At 53.9% G+C, this 17,554-nt stretch overlaps 1 protein-coding gene across 7 annotated transcripts in view; it reads right to left on the bottom strand.

Annotated features, from left to right (window-relative positions):
- Positions 1–17,554, bottom strand: part of ARMC9 (armadillo repeat containing 9) — a 134,677-nt gene that overhangs the window by 5,046 nt on the left and 112,077 nt on the right. For all 7 annotated transcript variants that reach the window (XM_069103261.1, XM_069103265.1, XM_069103264.1 and 4 more), the window contains 3 exons: positions 16,798–16,916; positions 12,560–12,681; positions 2,797–2,923 (listed from right to left, as the gene is read on the bottom strand). In XM_069103261.1, the coding sequence (XP_068959362.1) occupies positions 2,797–2,923; positions 12,560–12,681; positions 16,798–16,916 (368 nt within the window). The remainder of the gene's footprint in view (positions 1–2,796; positions 2,924–12,559; positions 12,682–16,797; positions 16,917–17,554) is intronic.

Genomic DNA, 17,554 nt, shown 5'->3' with positions numbered 1-17,554 from the left:
GGGGGGGGGGGGGGGGGGGGGGGGGGGGGGGGGGGGGGGGGATGGACACCTGCTGGGGCACAATCCCCAAAGGAGGATGAGGGGGAGGTGCCATCCCACTCCAGGGCTGTGCCCCATGCAGTGGCCATCCCCCTCTGCCCCTGCCCCTCACACCCTCTGCTGCCTGTTTCTCCCCCTGGCACTCCCTCCAGTCTCCCTCTAGAAGGTCCTTCTGCCGTCCCTCCCCAGTCACCCCCTCTAGCCTTTTCTGCTTCCTCGGTCCTGACTTTACACATGGACCCCACCCCCCACCCCCAGCTCCCTCGGGGCAGGGATGGTTTCTGGTTTTGTTGATTCGTTTTATCCCCAACACTCATGCCAGGGCATACAATCAGAGCTTAATAAATGCTTCTTGCATGGAAGGCTGACAGATCTTTGTGCCAGGCCCTATGTTTTGCTCCCAGTCCCTGCCCTGGAGGGTCTTGTTCTAGGAGACACACCCAGTGAGGGAGACCAGGCAGGTGAGGAAGGCCTGGGATGAAGGAGAAGCCTCCCTTCTCCAGAGGCCACCTTGGACCTCTCTGGGCCTTGGCTTCCTGGCCTCTCCAGTGGGGATGCTGATGTTTGTCCTGCCTGTTCACGGTTGCCCTAACCTCTTCTTCCTGACCTCTCGGCATGTGCCAAGACCTTCTCTCCTTGGACCCTCAGCCCCTTCCTGCAGAACTGTCCTGAGAGGGGCTCTGGGACCAAGGTCATCTTAGCGGCAGCAAAGACGAGACGGGGCCTGGTCAGCCTGTGCTCGGCAAGGCCAGTCCCAGGCACTGCATGGCCCTGTTTAGTCTCTCAGACCAACAGACTGTGAGGCACTAATGGGCCACCATGAGCTCCCCTGGCCTGATGTCACCCATCCAGCCCTCCAGGTGGTAAGGACCTCCACAGAGAGGCCCGGGGCATCCAGGTAATCAGTGTCAGAAGTGGGATTTGAACGGGTGGTCTTCCACACTGTCAGAGGAGGTCTGCACAGGCAGAGAGCTGGGGGCCCTTTGATCAATGGACCAATTGATCATTGATCGCCAGCACCCACCTCCTCCTAGAAGCTCAGCCTCTCTTCCCTCGGCCTGTGACCCACATCCCACTAGCCGCAAGCTCTCTCTCTCTCTGTGCTTTCCTCTTCTTGGGAGGCTGATTTTTCATACCAGGCTTAGATGTGCCATTTGTCCCCATTGAAAGGCATCTGGCTGGAGGGGGACAGCATTCTCCTGGCTTGCCCTGTATCTTCTCTGTCCCCTCAATTCTGTGTCCTCTGCAAATGGATGAGCTTGCCGTCTGGGCCTGTATCCAAGTCACTGGGAGCTGTTGAACACCATTTATTTCGGCTACATCAAGCTACAAGCTACAAGATTCTTCTCGGCCTGGAAATGGGCCCTCTGTGGTCTGTGCAACTGACTTCTCCGGCCTTGCCTCCTGACCACATCCTTCGTGGATAGCCACTCCACTCAAATTGGCCTCCCGCCAAGCTCCAAGGGCTTCCTTCATGCTTCCTACAAACTGTCCCTCAAACCTGAACTCGCCACCTTCTCTTCACATTCCCAGATCCTGATCTTCCTCAAAGGCTAACTTCTCTGCTGTTAGCACCTTCTTCAATTATCCTGTATCATCTGTGTATATGTTGTATCCTCTGAGTAGAATGTAAGATTCTTGAGGGCAAGAACAGGATTATTTGTCATATGTGTTTCCAATAAAAAATAACTGGCTCAGGATTTGAATCCAGATCCTTTGACTCCAAATTCAAAGCTCCCTTTCACTGTATCATGCTGATTTCCTCCTCTAGGCCTTGGTTTCTTTTAAAAAAAATGAAGGGGTCAGACGAGACAAAGCCTAGGGTCCTCCCTAACTCACACAGGCTGAGAGTTTGGGGGGATGGTGCCCACATTCATGCCAGGCTTCCCCCAGAGAGACACCTGGGTTTGGGGCACAGCCACGGCTGATGACTCTGTGATGTCTGGAGCCCTCCCGGGACTGGCATTGGGGGAGTCTGGGGACCATACTGGGCTGCAGATGCCTCTGGCCTTGAAAAGAATCTGAAGTTTGGAGAGAACGGTTTCCTCCAGTCCAAACTCATCCATCCCAGCTGATCTCAGGGGCCTAGGCCATGCACAATGCACCGGGCTTCCTCATGGCATGCACACACGTGAACACACACATGCATGCGAACGAGGCACACACATGAACACACACAGCCATGTGTACAAGGCACATGTCGACACACGAACACACATGTGCACACATGTGAATAGACAAGGCACATACGCACACATGTGAATACACATGAACACAGGGCACAAGATGCACACGCTCACACATGAACTCACATAAGGCACACACGCACACATGTGAACACACAGGCACACACTTGAATAGACAATGCATGTGCACAAGGCACACATGAACACACACAAGTCACACACGAACACACATGCATGTGCACATAGGCACACATACTCACACATGAACAGACACATGCACACACGCTGGGGAAGCCGCTTCCACCAGCTCCCACTGTGGCCAGTGGTCTGGACTAGCCAAGGCTGTCTCTGTGGACATTTGTTTGTCCACGCAGCCTCGGAGGGAATGGACAGCAGAGAGAAGCTGTGCTTGAGGAGGAGCACGAATGGACTCGGGGCCGCCAGAGCATTCGGCTGGAGCAGAGAGAACTGGAAGGAAACTCAGCAGTCAAGCCCGATCTTGTCCTACAAATGGGGAGACTGAGGCCCAGAGGGCGGGGAGCTCCTCCCGGGCCTGGGCCCTGACCCTTACCTGCTGGGCTGTCTGTCTGCTTGGCCTTGGGCTGGCTCCAGGGCCTGGCCGGGCTCATCAGCTGGAAGGACGGGCTGGCCTTCCCGCTGGGCCAAGGCCAACAGCTTGTAGGGCTCTGTACTGAAGGCTGCAGGGGAAGAGAAAACATTTCCAGGCTCAGTTGGGCCTCTGCAGACTTCTTGGAAGATGCTTTTTATCTGCCCGGGCCCCAAAGCTAAGGAATGTAGAGTCCCTCAGACCAGGATGTACAGACCCTTGGGCCTGGGCTGTTCCCTCCCCCAGCAGCCCAGCACTGCTGTCCACACAGCCTGCTTCTGTCTGTTCAGGGGCCTTTCCCAGCCCCTTCCCTTGGGCAGGGATTTCCTCTTCACCCTCTATGAAGCTCATGCACAGTCAGTTTGCATGCTGTTGGACAAGCCCAAGGACACCCAAGCTCAGGGCCCTGACTTTCAATTGGTCACTGGTTGGTTGATAGCAGAATGTCTCTCCTGAGTAAAGCACCCCTGTTTTACTCTTCCCCTCTCAGAAACAAAAGTGTGAAAAAGACCAGAAACCTTGGGAGGCCTGAGAGGGGGGGTCCCATCTGGCCTGGGAAGGACAGACAGGAGGGCCCAGCCCACTGACACAGGGTCAATTCCTTTCATTAGAATGCTTTTGCTCTACCAGGGCTCAGAGCCTCCATCCACATGTCCACACTGGGGATCTTCCCAGATGATCTAGCCAGGTATCTTGACCCCGGAGGGAAGATGGGAATCAGTGCTCCCCTGAGGGTCAATCAGCTGGTTGAGGCTGGGTCTTCCTCTAGAAGGCCAGAGCCCACTGGGACCTCAGAGTTCATCCAGTCCAACCTGCTCCATAGCCAGATAAGGAGGGGTGAGGCCCCCAAGGAAAGCAAGAAGCCCAGTGCGCACACAGGAGGGTCAGTCACTTTCTTCCCAAGCCTGAATCACCTAGATCAGGGGAAGGGCATCTGGGACCCAAGCACAGGCCCTGGGGCACCTGCCATTTCAGGGTCTGCTGTCTAGATGGGCAGTGGGGGGGCCAGATTCCTGCTCTTCAGAAACATAATTTCCATAGGGACGCTGATCTGGAAAGATAAGGACCTCAAAAGAAGGTGCAAAGGAGGAAACAGAAAGACCAGCTGTGTCCAGTGATCCCCGAAGCTAACGCCATGATCGCTGACACAGGGGCTTCATCCTAGCACCCTTGGGAGGGAGGGAAAACATCTGTCTGCCTATTTTAGATGAGGAAACTGAGGGGCCGTGATGGGCAGAGTGGGTACTCAGATCTGGGCCTTGTGATGTTCCCCCCCCGGGGCCTGGGAGCTTGAGTTTTCATCCAGTTTCATTCTTTTCTCCAATCCTGGACCCTTCTGAGTCCTTCTTGGAACACTGTGCAGAGACATCAAAGAGCCTCCCCCCTGCCTTTGGGCTTACTGACCAGCTCACACCCTGGCCTCCAGTCTGAACATTCTGCTCTGGAGTGTGGTCACTCCCCCGCCCCCCCCCCCACCCCGGCCCTGGCCCTGGCCCTGGGGATCTCATCTCCTTCCACAGCTTCTGGCATTTTCCTCTATGTGTCTAAAGCGACATCTTGACCTCCATCCAACCCGGGGTAATCAACCTCCTGCTAGAGAGGAAGCTCTGCCTGGCACCCCCTGGGCACCCCCAACTCAACAGGTCCAGTGCTGAACTCCCAGGCTGTTTCCCAAACCTGCTCTTCTCCATAACTTTCCCACTTCATTGATGATGATGACTGACAAAGACCCAAGTTCAAATCCTGCCTGATACTGTGGGACTCTTGTGACTCAGTTTCCTCACATGTAAAGTGAGGGGCTGGGCTTGATGGCCTCCAAGGTCCCTCTCAGGGCTAATCTAGGGTCAGCCACTGGTCACTCCTATTACTCTGTGCCTTGTCTCCCCCCCCCCCCATCAGCTGTGAAGTCCTGTTGATTCACAGAACTGCTCACACCTTCCTCCTTCTCTGCCCCCCAACCCTGGCCTTTGGAGCCGGCCTCAGCTCAGGCCATCTCCTCCTGCCACACCCCACTCCCTAGTTCAGGTTCTCATCATGCCTTGCGTGGACCCCCACCACAACCCACTAATTGGTCTCCTGGCCTCACATCTGTCCCTTCTCCAACCAGCCTCCACCAATGGAAATCCCTGAAGTAGAGGGCTGAGTATGCCACTCTCTTACTCAAAACCCTGCAATTGCTTCTTACTATCTGGCAAAAAATGCACACTCTGGTGGCGGCTCTTGGAAGCCGTCACCAGCGGGGTGCAAGCCACCTTCCCAGGCACAATGCTCAGTCTCCCCCCTCCAGGCCTTTCCACCCAGATGCCTCACCAGGCCGTGAATGCTTTCCTGCCTCATCTCTTGGAATCCTTGGGTGCCTTCAAGTGCCATCTACCCAAGTCACTAAGTCAGCCAACATTTATAAAGCCCTTACTGTGTACGGGCACTGTGCTAAATGATGGGGAGAGTAAAAAAAGAAAGGCGAAAACAATCCTTGCCCCAAAGAACTCACAATCCAATGGGGGAAACAATGTGGTGACAGCCGTGTTCAGATAAGATAGATGCAGGGTAAGCTGAAGGTGATATCTGAGGGATGGTGCTACCGTTGAGGGGGACTGGCAAAGGCTTCCTGTGAAAGATGGGGCTTTCTCTTTGACTTGAAGGAAGCCAGGGGGCAGGGATGAGGAGGGAGGGTGTTCCAGGCATGGGGGACAGCCAGAGCAAATGGCTGGAGTCAGGAGATGGAGGGTCTTGTTCAAGGACAGCCTGGAGACCAATGCCACTGGATCACAGAATGCATGATGGGGAGTAAGGTGTAAGAAGACTAGGAAGATGAAGGGGGATCAGGTTATGAAGGCTTCAAATGCCAAAAAAAAGATTTTATATATGATTTTGGAGGTGACAGGAAGTGGCTGGAGTTTACTGAACGTATGGGTAAGCCAGGGGACTCGGTCAGAACTGAGTGGAGACCACCTGGGGTGGGGAGAGACTGTGTGGGGCAGACCCACCCACAGCCTGTCCCAGTAGTCCAGGTGAGAGGGGATGAGGGCCTGCACCAGGGAGGGGGCCTATACAAGAGATGCTGCAAAGGTAAACTCTACAGGCCTTGATGGAGCAAAGACTGAAAAAGGAGGGAGGAGAAAGGGAAGGAGGACGGAGTGAGGAGGTGGGGATGGCCCAGGGTGTGAACCTGGGTGAGTTCTGGAAGAGGGAAGCATTTGAGGGCTGGTCCTTTACACCATAAGCCCTTCCTAAGGTGCCCCCACAGAAACCAGGGATGGGAAGCAGGCAACTGGGAAAGAGATCTTTGGAACACGTTTTTCAGTTTGATATCCAAGATGGAGAGACACACGTGGACAAACACACAGAGAGACACATACAAGGGACCAAAAGCCATTCCTGAGCAGGTCAGAACCTTCCAGACCACGAATCCTAAGAGAAGGCAAATCAAAACCACCCCACAAGCAGGCGCTCAAGACAAGGCCACTTGGCGAGGCTGCAGGAAGACGGGCACCTAATGTATGATCAGACAAAGAGCAACGAGGAGAACAGCGGGTATTCACACAGCACCTACTATGCGCCAGGCCTTGCACTAAGCCCCTGACGATTAGCGTCTTATCTGACCCTCACAGCGACTACCCTGGGAGATGGCTGCTACCATCACCTCCATTTTACAGACAGGGAAACTGGGGCAAACAGATTAAATGACTTGCTCAGTCACTCAGTGTCCGAGGCTGGATTCGAACTCAGCTCTCCTGACTCCAAGGCCCAGTATTCTGTCTGCTCCTAGCTGCCTCCATGGGCTGGGAAGACAGAAGCACTGAGAAACTGTGTCAGACTTGTGAAGTGGCCCAGCCCTTCTGAAAGTCAGTCTGGAATTGTGCAAAGGAACTGACCAAATGGCCACACACTGGAGGCACTGCTCACAGCTGTTTGGAGAGTTCAGGCAGTCCCTACCTTTTCTCCACCATCTTGGCTCTGCCCCCTCCCAAGGGTCCCAAGTTTCTTGTATCCAGCGTTTCTGTCCTTTTTCTTCATGTTTTCTTCCCCACTAGACTGTGATTTCCTTGAGAACAGAAATTATCTTTTAATTTTCTTTATGTCCCCAGAGACTGCTGGGAACAGATGCCAAAAGAGAGGCCGTGGCCGTGCCAAGGAGAACAAAAGACCTGGCTATGGTGGTGAGGCAAGTGGCTGCTGGTCATCCTGGCTCAGCTGCCCATGCCTGGGGTCACGCTTCTGGGCTCTCTGAATGACCTAAGGTCTTTTTCAGTTCTAAATACTACAGAGGTGGATTTTCGGCTGGGTCCTAACCAAGGTGATGAAAATGGAGCAGGGGTCTGGAAGGAGGGGTGGGAAAGAGAAGAGGAGGCCATTCAAGGTAGCAGCCAAGGCCCTGGGGAAAGAGTTAGGAAATCCTGCCAGGGAACAGGCTGGCATGGCTGGAATGTGGGAAGGGAAGGGACACAAGAGTCCCTTCACCCCAAGCGGAAAGTCAATTTACTCTGTGTAGTTGGGGTGGGGAGGTGTGGGGAAATGGGAGCGGTGGGAACAAGTCCCAGGAGGGTAGACTGCAGCTCGGTAGAGACAGAACTTTCAATAATGGGATGGCCTGCCTCAGGGGGCCTTAAGTAGGTGCTGTAAGGGACACAGTGGACTGTCCATGAGGTAAGGAGTTAGATTCCCAGACTACCAAAGCGTCCCTGTGACTTTCAGATTTCTGTTATTCAAAATGAAAAAAAGAAGTCCCAACTTGAATATGTGGGAATCTCTGAAAAGTCCAGCTTCCAGGAGGGTGACCGGCTCATGCCCCGTCACACAGGAGGGCAATGGGGGCACGAGGAGCTCTTACTGAGAAAAGCAACATGAAGCAAAGGTCTGGAAGGGGCAGAGACAGGAGGCCTGGGGAGCAGCCAGGCTGTTCTGGCTCTGACATGGGACGGATGGGAAATAGCAATGAGAAGGATCCGCAGTCTGGTAAATAAACGGGTGGTGATGCAAACACTCCCACGAGGGTCCCCAGCAAGTCACTCCTGGAACATCACAGAGAGAAAGTGAGCTCAGTCACCCAGTCCAGGGAAGGGAGCTCACGTGACTTGCTTCTCTTGCCCACAACACAAGATGGGGAAACCTCTTTTGACAGAAAAAAAGCAATTTTACAAGCGTCTGGAAGGGGTCACTTGAGGGACCCTCCCCCGAGTCAAAGACTTCAGCTGGTTGTTGGCTGACCTGGGGACACGGGCAGGGGTCACGACAAAGAGTGGTCACAGGGCAAAGGCCAGGGGTCCAAGCGAGGCAAGCTGGCAAGGGAAGAATGGGACAGTACAGACCTGAGTCAGGCTGGGGAGGGGGGAGCTAGTTTCACATGAGGCATGAGGAAATAGGCAGGGAATGGAATTCAGGCCTGTAGCCTGGGAACAGGATCCAGGACAGGCAGGCATGTCCATAGAGCAGTTCAACCAGTTTGTGAGGGCTGACCCCAAGCAAAGGCTGCTTGCTTTTTGCCCTGGGTTCAAGCTTCCTGATCTGGGTGGATAAAGGTTAGCAGGTGTGGGAGCCTTTTGGGAAGAGGTAGGGTTCTGTAAGGATGGGTGACTTGAGGGAGCTCCAGTGCCCTGACGGGGTCTCCTCTGGACTCCTGACAGGGACATTTCCATCTGTTGGGGAGGCCAGGTGGCAGGCTTGTACTGGAGGTGGGCCTCAGGGTCTGTGACTGACCTGCAGCTCTGCCAGGACACAGGGAGCAGTGATATCCCTGAACCCGGCTTCCTCCTGGCCTACTCTGCACCATCACTGAGTGGGCAGCCTGAGGGCTGAGCCCACCTTCAAAGAGGTGACTGTGCCTTGATGGTCGGAGACTTTGGCAGTCCAGTTTAAATGCCATAGGGGAGAAACTGATGAGGACCAGGGAAGGGCCCTCGGTCCCACTAGTCTACTTTGATGGAGAGAGGCTCACGGGGTGGCCTTCCAGGGACTGCTACATGCGGTCTCCCGTGGGGCATGCTGGCCCGGCTTGGAGGGGGTGGCCAGCCTGGCCCAGAGGCCTGCTCTGTGAGCATGGGAGGGGACCCCTGGGTACTATTAACACTGGTGGGCGCTTTGCCGTAGGCTTCTTCAGAGACGCGGCAGGAAGCCTGTTTGCAATTCCCTGGATGTTGGGATGTAGGTCCTAGGTTCGCCTGAGTTAATCTCCCAGTCAAATGCTTGTTTCCAGAGTGCCTAAGACTGGTTTTCCTGAAGGCACAGTGAGATGCTTCATGCATGCCGGGGTGATCAGAAACAACAAAAGAGAATGTCAACAAAGTTGGGGACCGTGAGCCTGTCACACACACTGAAAGACGGGGGAACATCAGCCAAGCAGACCCCAGTGGATCATGTAACGACGCAGGTGGAGTCACGGGTCAGACGGCAGCCTTCTGCGAGCCTCACTGAGGGCAGCCCCCGGAGTGGCCTGAAGACAAGGCCCAGTCCATCCCCCCTTTCCACTCTGGAATGATTTAGGGGTCTGTCGTCAAGGGATGCACTTTATCCTTCACGAAGATGGGCGATGCTCTGGTGAGTGAGCTGCCTCCCAGAGAGCCCGAGTGCTGCTGGTCCAGACAGGGCATACTTGTGCTCTGGTCTCGGGGCCTGGAGGCTGACCTTGGGGTTGGTGCTGTGACTGTGATGCCTCACACAGGCCCATTTCCAAATCTGCTTCCCAAAGACCATGCCCTGGAGGAGTTCTGGAGCTCTCAAGCTGGGCTGTTCCCATTGAGGGAGAGACCTCACAGTGAGCTGCCTCAAGGCCCAATCATGTTCTTCCATGCCAAGGACAGAGGGGATCCGTGATGGACCCTCTGACGCTACTCTCTATTCCTGGGACTTCCAAGACTGAAACTCTCTTTCTCCATAAACACCAGGTGTATGGAAAAGATGACTGGATGTCTTGGAGCTTGGGTTATCTTGGGTCCCACGTTGAGATTGAGAAATGTCACTAGGGTATGGTTTGAAGGAGAGGAGGCTACCAGGAAGCCTCTTGGCCTCCATGGGGGCAGCCTTGGGCCTCAGGGAGGCCTCTGGCCCTATCATGGCACATGCAGATACTGGCTTCCTGGATGCTAGCCGTGGCTGGACACTCCCATGCCAGGCCTCGGACTCTGCCACCTGTACCGTAGGTAGGAGTTCTGGGTCCGGCAGAACCTTCGTCTGCCCTGCGTTGGCTCTGGAGCGTTACCTTCAGGGGCCTCTGCCTTGCCTGCCTTCACCAAAGCCTGCTTCTGGCCAGGCCTCCAGAAGCCCATCCTTTGTGGGGCTTTTTGGCTACCTGGCTATTGATGGAGATGCAGATGAAGATTCTAGCTGGCCGCACGCTGGGCATGGTTGCTGAACCCACCCCACCTCCACCCACACAATTTGTATTTACTTCTGTGCCCACTGTATTCCCCAGGGAGGATGTCTATCATGGTGGGTGGGGTCAGTGTGCTTTTTGTCTCTGCCTCCCCATCTCCTGGTGCAGTGCCCAAGGCAGTGAATGGCTGGGTCGACGCCAACCAGCAGGGCGAGCTCTGGGCCTGGACCCCCAGGCCGGGCTCTGGTCCTCCCTGCACGCTCCAGGCCCAGATGAATCAGTGTCTTAGACCAAAGCGATGTGGTGCTTCCTAAAACAGCTGCCCAGAGCAGGATGTCGTGGCACTGATTTTGAGATGTGCTGTTGGCTCGTCCCAGGCTGGGCTTGGAAACTGAGGTTTGCACCTGGAGTGCTGGACTTGGCATTTACTCCCACGTGTTTGTTTCTGCTGAACAGAGGGCAGACCCAGAATTCCTCCGGGTCCCTAACAAAGCGCTTACACCCTCTGCCTTTCTGCTTCTCTGTGGCTGGTCAGAAACCTCGCAGCCTGATTTGAGAGCTGTCAAACAGCCTCGTGTCTCTGAATCGCAGTGGTGCTGAGCCCCAGCTAAGTCCTATGGCTGGGACCAGGGGCTCAGCATTTCCCACAGGCATCTGGGAGATGGGGATGAGGGAAGCAGCCACTGAAGGGTAACCCGGTGCAGGATCCCTGAGCCAGAGCCCTCATTTCACAAGGGAGGAAACAGGCCCCAAGTGCTTCCACAGGCAGCTCTCTAGGCCAATCCGTCAGCTTACAGAGGAGGGAACAGAGTCTTGCCCAAAGTTGTCCAGGTCTCTCACTCCAGAGCCCGTACTCTGCATGGCCCCTGGTGTAAACCACAGCATCCCCGTAGGATGATTATCACTCCTAGTTAGGAGTTAACAGCCGATTCACATCAGGAGGACACTTAACGGCTACCACGCCCTTGGCCTACACTCTGCCAGCACAAGGGGCAGTGCGGCCCAGAGGACAGTGTGCTGGACGTGGGGTCAGAAGACTTGAGTCTAAATCTCACTCCAGACATTTATTAACTGTGTGATGTGACCTTCTTCCCTGCCTCAGTTACCTAATCTGTAAAATGGGGGCAGGGAGGCTCACCAAGCACTATAAAATATGTGTGGCTGTTATTTCCACAATGCCCCTGCCCGCCCAGGCAGTGTGGGCATGATGCCCACTTGGGCTGAGATGAGACAGCTCTCCAAAAGCCCCTCACCAGGGACCGAGGCTAGGGTGGCAAGGTCTGTAGGGCTTGAGCCCCCTGAGATGAGGCTGAGTCCCCCCCACCCTTGTGACAGATGCTCCCGAAAGCTTTGGGGATCATGCAGCACCTTCTTCTGCCCCTGAAGGTGTCAGCTCAAGGCGCTTCTGGTACCAAGAGGGCACATACAAATCTGGGCTGGGTCTGATGCTTGACCTTGGCCTCTGTCACCCCCTCTGTTCTTCCTAGTCAACCAGGTCTCTGAGTGAGGAATGAGATTCTTGTCTAGTAAACCTTGGCTACCTCTGTGCACAAGGCCTTTCATTTCCTCTGGAAAATGAAAAGAAAATAACCACGCACGGATATGAAAGGCCTGCGGGGTGCACCCCTGATCCAAAGCATATTTTCTGTGCACACAGACAAGCCTTTCTCTCATGGTCAGCCTCCACTGAGCCGGATGAAAGGAGACTTCCAGACCCACTGAAGATGCCCAGAATATTTCATGATTCCACATAATCCAACTGGATGCTCCAGATGCGCCAAGTACCCAAAACACCAAATTCCAAGGCCACAGAGACTGTAGGTCTGCATCACTCTTGGTTTCAGATCCCAAAGTCTTCCCCCTGACATTTCTCCTTAAGCCCTGGCAGGACCTAAACTGGCTGCAGGTCTAGCCCCCAGTAAGCCCTCAGTACACGCGTGCACTGGCGGCCTGCTGGACATTTGCACAACATTTAGGGCTGCCCTGACGCTACATCGGGAGAGCAGATGTGTTCTCCCGATCCACAAGGATGAGATTATTTAGTTCAACTCTCTTATTTTATAGTAAAGGAAAGAAAGAAGAGAAAACAGAAAGAAAGAGGTTAAATGGGTGGTAGAATGGAGCCGATAACCTGGGCCTCCTGGGTCCCAAGCCAGTGTATTTTCCCCATCCTATTACATTTCCTTAAAAAAAAAACAGACATTAAACTGATTGGAACAGAAATTACAATCTCAGTCAATCTGTATCATACACAGGAGGTACTTAGTGTCTATTTCTTGAATGAACATCTGGGGACTGGCTGAGAGTCAGGACCTATGAACACCTGGTGTGGACCACCCCCCACCCCGAGTAGGCCTACTCGGTCCCTTTCTGACCCCCTCCCTCCCCCCGGCAGTGTCATTTAGTCAAAGGCCTTACACGTGGAAGAGGAGCCACACCGGCTTCCACTGCGGGTAGGGGGCCGAGGGCCTGGCTGGACCTGGATAAGGCTGCCTTGCATGGGTTGGGCTGCACAAGGAGAAATGGAATCACTTTCCAGCCTAGAGGAAAAAAAGAACAAACATGTAAGCGACAAATGGAGCTAAGCTGGCAGCAGTCAACGTTGGCCAACTTGTAGCTCCCTGAGGTGCCACCGAACAAGGCTTGTGTAATAAGAATGTAAATTTTAAAGATCTTCCCTGCCCCTAGGCTAAAGTGCACCTGAAGCCTGGGGAGGGAGGCTTGTTTTTCAGTAGATACTTTTTGATTGGCCAGTGGGTCAATAAGGTTGTTACATTCTCTGAGCCAGGAGAAGGCTATATAAGCCCTGATGTGTAGCTTTGTTTTGGGACTCACTTTGAGAAGTGTTCTGTGATTTGATCTGAATTCTGGGAAGCCGTTGTTGAGAGTCCCCCGGCTTTGAAAAACCCAGAATGTGGAAACCCAGATGTTGACTGGGTATGGATGTAATGGTTGGACAGTTTGGAAATCTGTCTACTTGATGTTTCTGTCTTGATAATTATGCCTGTATACTTTGAGGTTCAGGGTGCTGACCTTTTCTCCTGAACAAGGTAAACGATATATGTCTGACTGATTAAAGTAAGCTTGTTAACCCATTTTGAGTTGCTTTCCTTTAACAAAGCAGATCCAAGAACCTGTGTGAGCAGCCACCCTAGGGACTCCAGGGTGCTTGCTGCTACAGCTTGCAGGCCAGCAGGCCTCTAGAGCATTCAGAGCCTTCTGCATCTCGTGGACAGTCTGGATGGATGGCGAGTTGGGCCCAGAGCGGGCCAGGAGGACGACAGGGGGTTGGGTCAGCTTTGGGAAATAGCAAAGCGCCCCCCCCCCCGGAAACAAAGGCCCGTCTTTGCCAGACGGACAGCCTTCTGGTGCTGCTGTCAATGAGTGGGGCATGACAACAGTCTGGAGAATTAGAAGAGGGGCTCCAAGCAGTATCAGCCATGGTACCTGGTGGGTGAGAGCAGGCTGCAGCATGTAACCAATTAGGAACTCCAAAGGGAAAAAGGGGTCTGCTAGGAGGGGAAGGTGGACTGGTCACCTGGAAAGGGAAGACAGGGGTGTGGTCGCCATGTTGGTAGGGGCACCAAGCCAGCCTCCAGCAGGGCAGCTCTTGAGAGGCCATGGAGGAGAGGTGCCTGGGAAGGCTGGCCAAGAACAGGCTGAGATCTGCATGCTGCTCTAAGGGAAGTCACACAAGGTCAGGAGCCACCCATATGGTCCAGTAGGGGAGAGGCCACACAAATGGGAGGGGATATCACGGTGCCACGAAGCGTGATAGATGTGGAGCCTATAAGGAGCTATGGAGAGACCTACAGGAGAGAACGCAGGAGGAAATCAGCAAAACCAGCCCTGTCTTCACACTGACTACAACCACATTAGAAAAGGGAAAGGAAGGAAAAAGGGGAAGGGAGGAGGGGAGGGAAGAAGGAAGGGATGAAGAAATGAAGGAAGGAAAAAACAAGGAAGGAAGAAATAAAAGATAAGAGAGGAAGGAAGGAAAGGAAAGAGAAAGGAAGGGAGGAAGAAATGAAGGAAGGAAAAAAGGAAAGAAGGGAAAGAGGGAGGAAGGAAATCAAAGAGTCAAAGATGTCAGGAGTGAGGCAGGCCTGAAAGGAAACACAGAAAGACATCTTATTGGTTTGTTTGTTGCCTACTTCCATTTGGTTCCATGGTATTAAAGGCTAAAGGTCTGGGCTGACTGGAGGGACGAGCGGCTGTCTAGCTTGGAGAAGACGTGGTGGGAGGCTGTGATGGCTGTCCTCAGGTATTTGAAGACCTGCCATTTATTTAGCACAAGGACCAGACTGCTTTTGTATGGTCCCAGAGGCCGAGAATCAGGAAAGATGGGTACAACGTACAGATAGATGTCTGCCTGCTAGAATAGTAAGCAATCTCAGAAGGGAAGGGGCCACCTTGAGAGTCCAGGGTTTCCCATCCCTGAAGGTTCTGAAGGGGGCATGACCATGTGCCGCTGCCCATGCCAGCTGGACTCTCCCTTCCACTCCAAGAGCCAGTGGTTATGGCCCAGCACAGACGGAAGCACACAGCCCGTTTGGCATTTCCACAGTTCTCAGTAAGCCTACTTAAGTCTGTATGGGAATGGTCACAAGAAGTGTGGACCAGGAATTGTGGGTTCCAATCCAGTGTCTATCCTTGACTAGCTGGAGAAGTGGGTAAGTCACCTAACCTAAGGCTCAGTTTATTTCTCTAGCAAATGGGGACCCGATCATGTTTGGGAAGATGCTTGCTGAAGATGACACTGGGCTAGGTGCTGAAGAACATGTGGCCTCACATGCGGAGGGCCAGAGATCTAGGGGTGAGAGGGATCACCAAGTCCAACCCAGGCAAAGACAGGGCTGCTTCAGAAAGCCCCCCAGCTAGTCAGGCAGCGACAGCGTTAGGGAATCAAGCCCCCAGCTTCTGGCCACCACTTCCGTGTTCTCTCCACTGTCCCAATCTGGTCTCTCTCAGTTCAGAAGAGCCCAGCTCCATTGTGCCCACACTCCCTCCTCCCTGGCCTTGCTCTGTCTCAATCTTTCCTGAGCCCCTTCTTGGAATGAACGCATTTTTGAATATCTGCTGGGTATATAAGGATCAGTGTCAGACACAAATGCAGGCAGAGACATCCACTTTGTCCTGATGACCTCTGAAATAAGATTCACCAGACACCCTTCCGTGGAATGGGTGACCTGACCTACAGCCAAAAGGCCTTGGATGCCATCTGGCCTGACCTCCTCATTATTACAGATGAGGAAACTGAGGCCTGGAGAGAAGCAGAACTTTGTCCAGGGCCATGCAGCAACAAAATCTTGTTCACAGACAGAGATTTCAAACAGACATATGAACTCAGTGGGAGCGTGGGCCTGGGACCCACAAAGATTTTCCTCTTTAAGCAGAGAATTTGAAATTTCCATTCCTCTAAGTGGGAGAAAGAATTTCCTTTTGAAGGAGGAAGAGAATTGGCTGATAAATTAAAAAGAAAACAGGGGACCACCCTCACCCCACCCCTGACCCAGCCTGGGAGGCTCTAAAGGAAGACATGGCAAGATTTCCTCTAAACGGAGGATAAAGGGGTGCTCGGGGCGACCCTCTGCACAGGCTGGTCACTGCTAGCTCAAACCAGCTGGCTGGCTTCTCCGCAGTCAGAAGCAGGGCACAAAGACGCTCTGTGAAAGGCCCATAATTACCTGGCCGATCCCTAGTATAGTTCAAAGGCCTGAGGGCTTCCTGGATGCCAGCCCCATCTGAGAGCAGCCATGACGTATGCCCCCAAAGCAGAAACCAGAGGCTGGGCAATGCCCAGTGCTGAAACAGCACCACGAGTATGGGGCTCGGGGTCCTGGCTCTTCCTCGAGCCCTACCCAGTACAAGGGCAAGGCTTGTGCCCAGATCTTCCTGAGCCTACACCACCCGTCTGGCCCCTTCATTACGTCATAAAGGAAGCCCTCAGCTCTGAAGATGTCTGCTTTTTCAATCCTGGGGGAGGACCAAGCAGGTCTCGTGCGGGGGCCAGGGGAGGCAGCAGGACCAAAGGGGAGCTTCCTGCCCAAGCGGGAGCCCTAGCATTCATTCATGATCATGTTGGCCAATATCAGGTGTTTTTATGCCTTTGGGATCTGAATGATCCACTGGCACGTGGGGAATGGGCTGCAGGCCCCATCCCAGTGACTTAGCCGCTGACATGCCTTGGCCACGAGGCCCCAGGAAGCAGCATTGTGCTCACCGACATTTCTATGGTGCTTTGGGGTCTATCAAGCACCTTCCTCCAAACAAGCCTGACACATACTCTTCTCCCCACTTTACAGATAGAGAAACTGAGGACAGCACTTGGAGTCACGTGCTGGTTGGACAGGGAGCTGGGCTTTGGGGCCACGGCTTGTACAGCCGCCCCCCTGGCAGCTGCCTCCCCACCTGGGGAGAGAAGAGGGAAAGCAAGGCCCCGGGCCAGCCCTTTCCCTACTGACACTCCTGGCTCTGCATCTCTGTGGTTGTTTCAGCCACAGTAATTTCCTCCATGTCCAAAAACACCCTAAAGAATGACAATGGCTGAGTGCTTTCCAACATGGATGTTTTATTTGTGACTTTCATGTGGACGTCTCACGATGATCCGAGGAAAGCTTAAGAAAATGAAGTTTGCGATGGAATCGCGGACTTACATGGGGTGCGTGTTCTTATGATACCCGGGGGTGATAGGCCTCTGCAGGGGCTCATCCACGCTCTGCTGGAGGCCGCTGGGAAGCACTCTCCTCTTGGTTCTGCCTGAGTTGGTCATTATCTAGGACACAAGAGACACAGTCAATTTGTGGCCAGGGAGCCACATCCCCTGGCTCTCTTCTCTAGGGGCATAAACAAAAAAAAGCTTTTCTGTGATTGGCCGGGGCTCCAGGCTGGGCCCACTTCCATGTCCTGGCTGTCGATGATGATGGCCCAAGAAGAGAAGGGTCACAAGGGAAGAGGAAGGGGCAGCCAGAGACCAGAAGTCACAAAGTTCAAGGTCATGGGGGATGGGAGGAGCTGCGTAGACAGTCTATGCAGCAGCAGAAATATAAAGTCCTGGGGAGCAGGAGGCACTTTACTGTCTCAGCACCCCCAAGACAGGGCCCTTCTCTTAAGGAGCTCAAATGCTAATGGACAGAAAGTGTGAAAAAGACACTCTGGATAGAAGGTAATCTCAGGTGGGTGCAGGAGCCAGAAAGGGCCCTTTTTATAAGGAGCTGAGTCTCTAAGGAAGCCAAGGAATCCAAGAGGTGGAGGTGAAGAGGGAGGGCATTCCAGGCAGGGGGGACAGCCAAGGCAAAGTCATGGAGATGGGAGATGGTCACTGGATTGGAGGGTGCCTAGATGGGGAGAACGAAGGAAGAAGACAAAAGATGGAAGGAGCCCAGGGGGCGAGGGCTGTCTATGTGATCCTAG

Source organism: Petaurus breviceps, unplaced genomic scaffold, assembly GCF_028583685.1.
Source record: "Petaurus breviceps papuanus isolate PSGF00001 unplaced genomic scaffold, PetGlider_PUasm1.0 567, whole genome shotgun sequence".
Classification (NCBI taxonomy): domain Eukaryota; kingdom Metazoa; phylum Chordata; class Mammalia; order Diprotodontia; family Petauridae; genus Petaurus; species Petaurus breviceps.
This window is presented reverse-complemented; position numbering and strand designations above follow the sequence as displayed.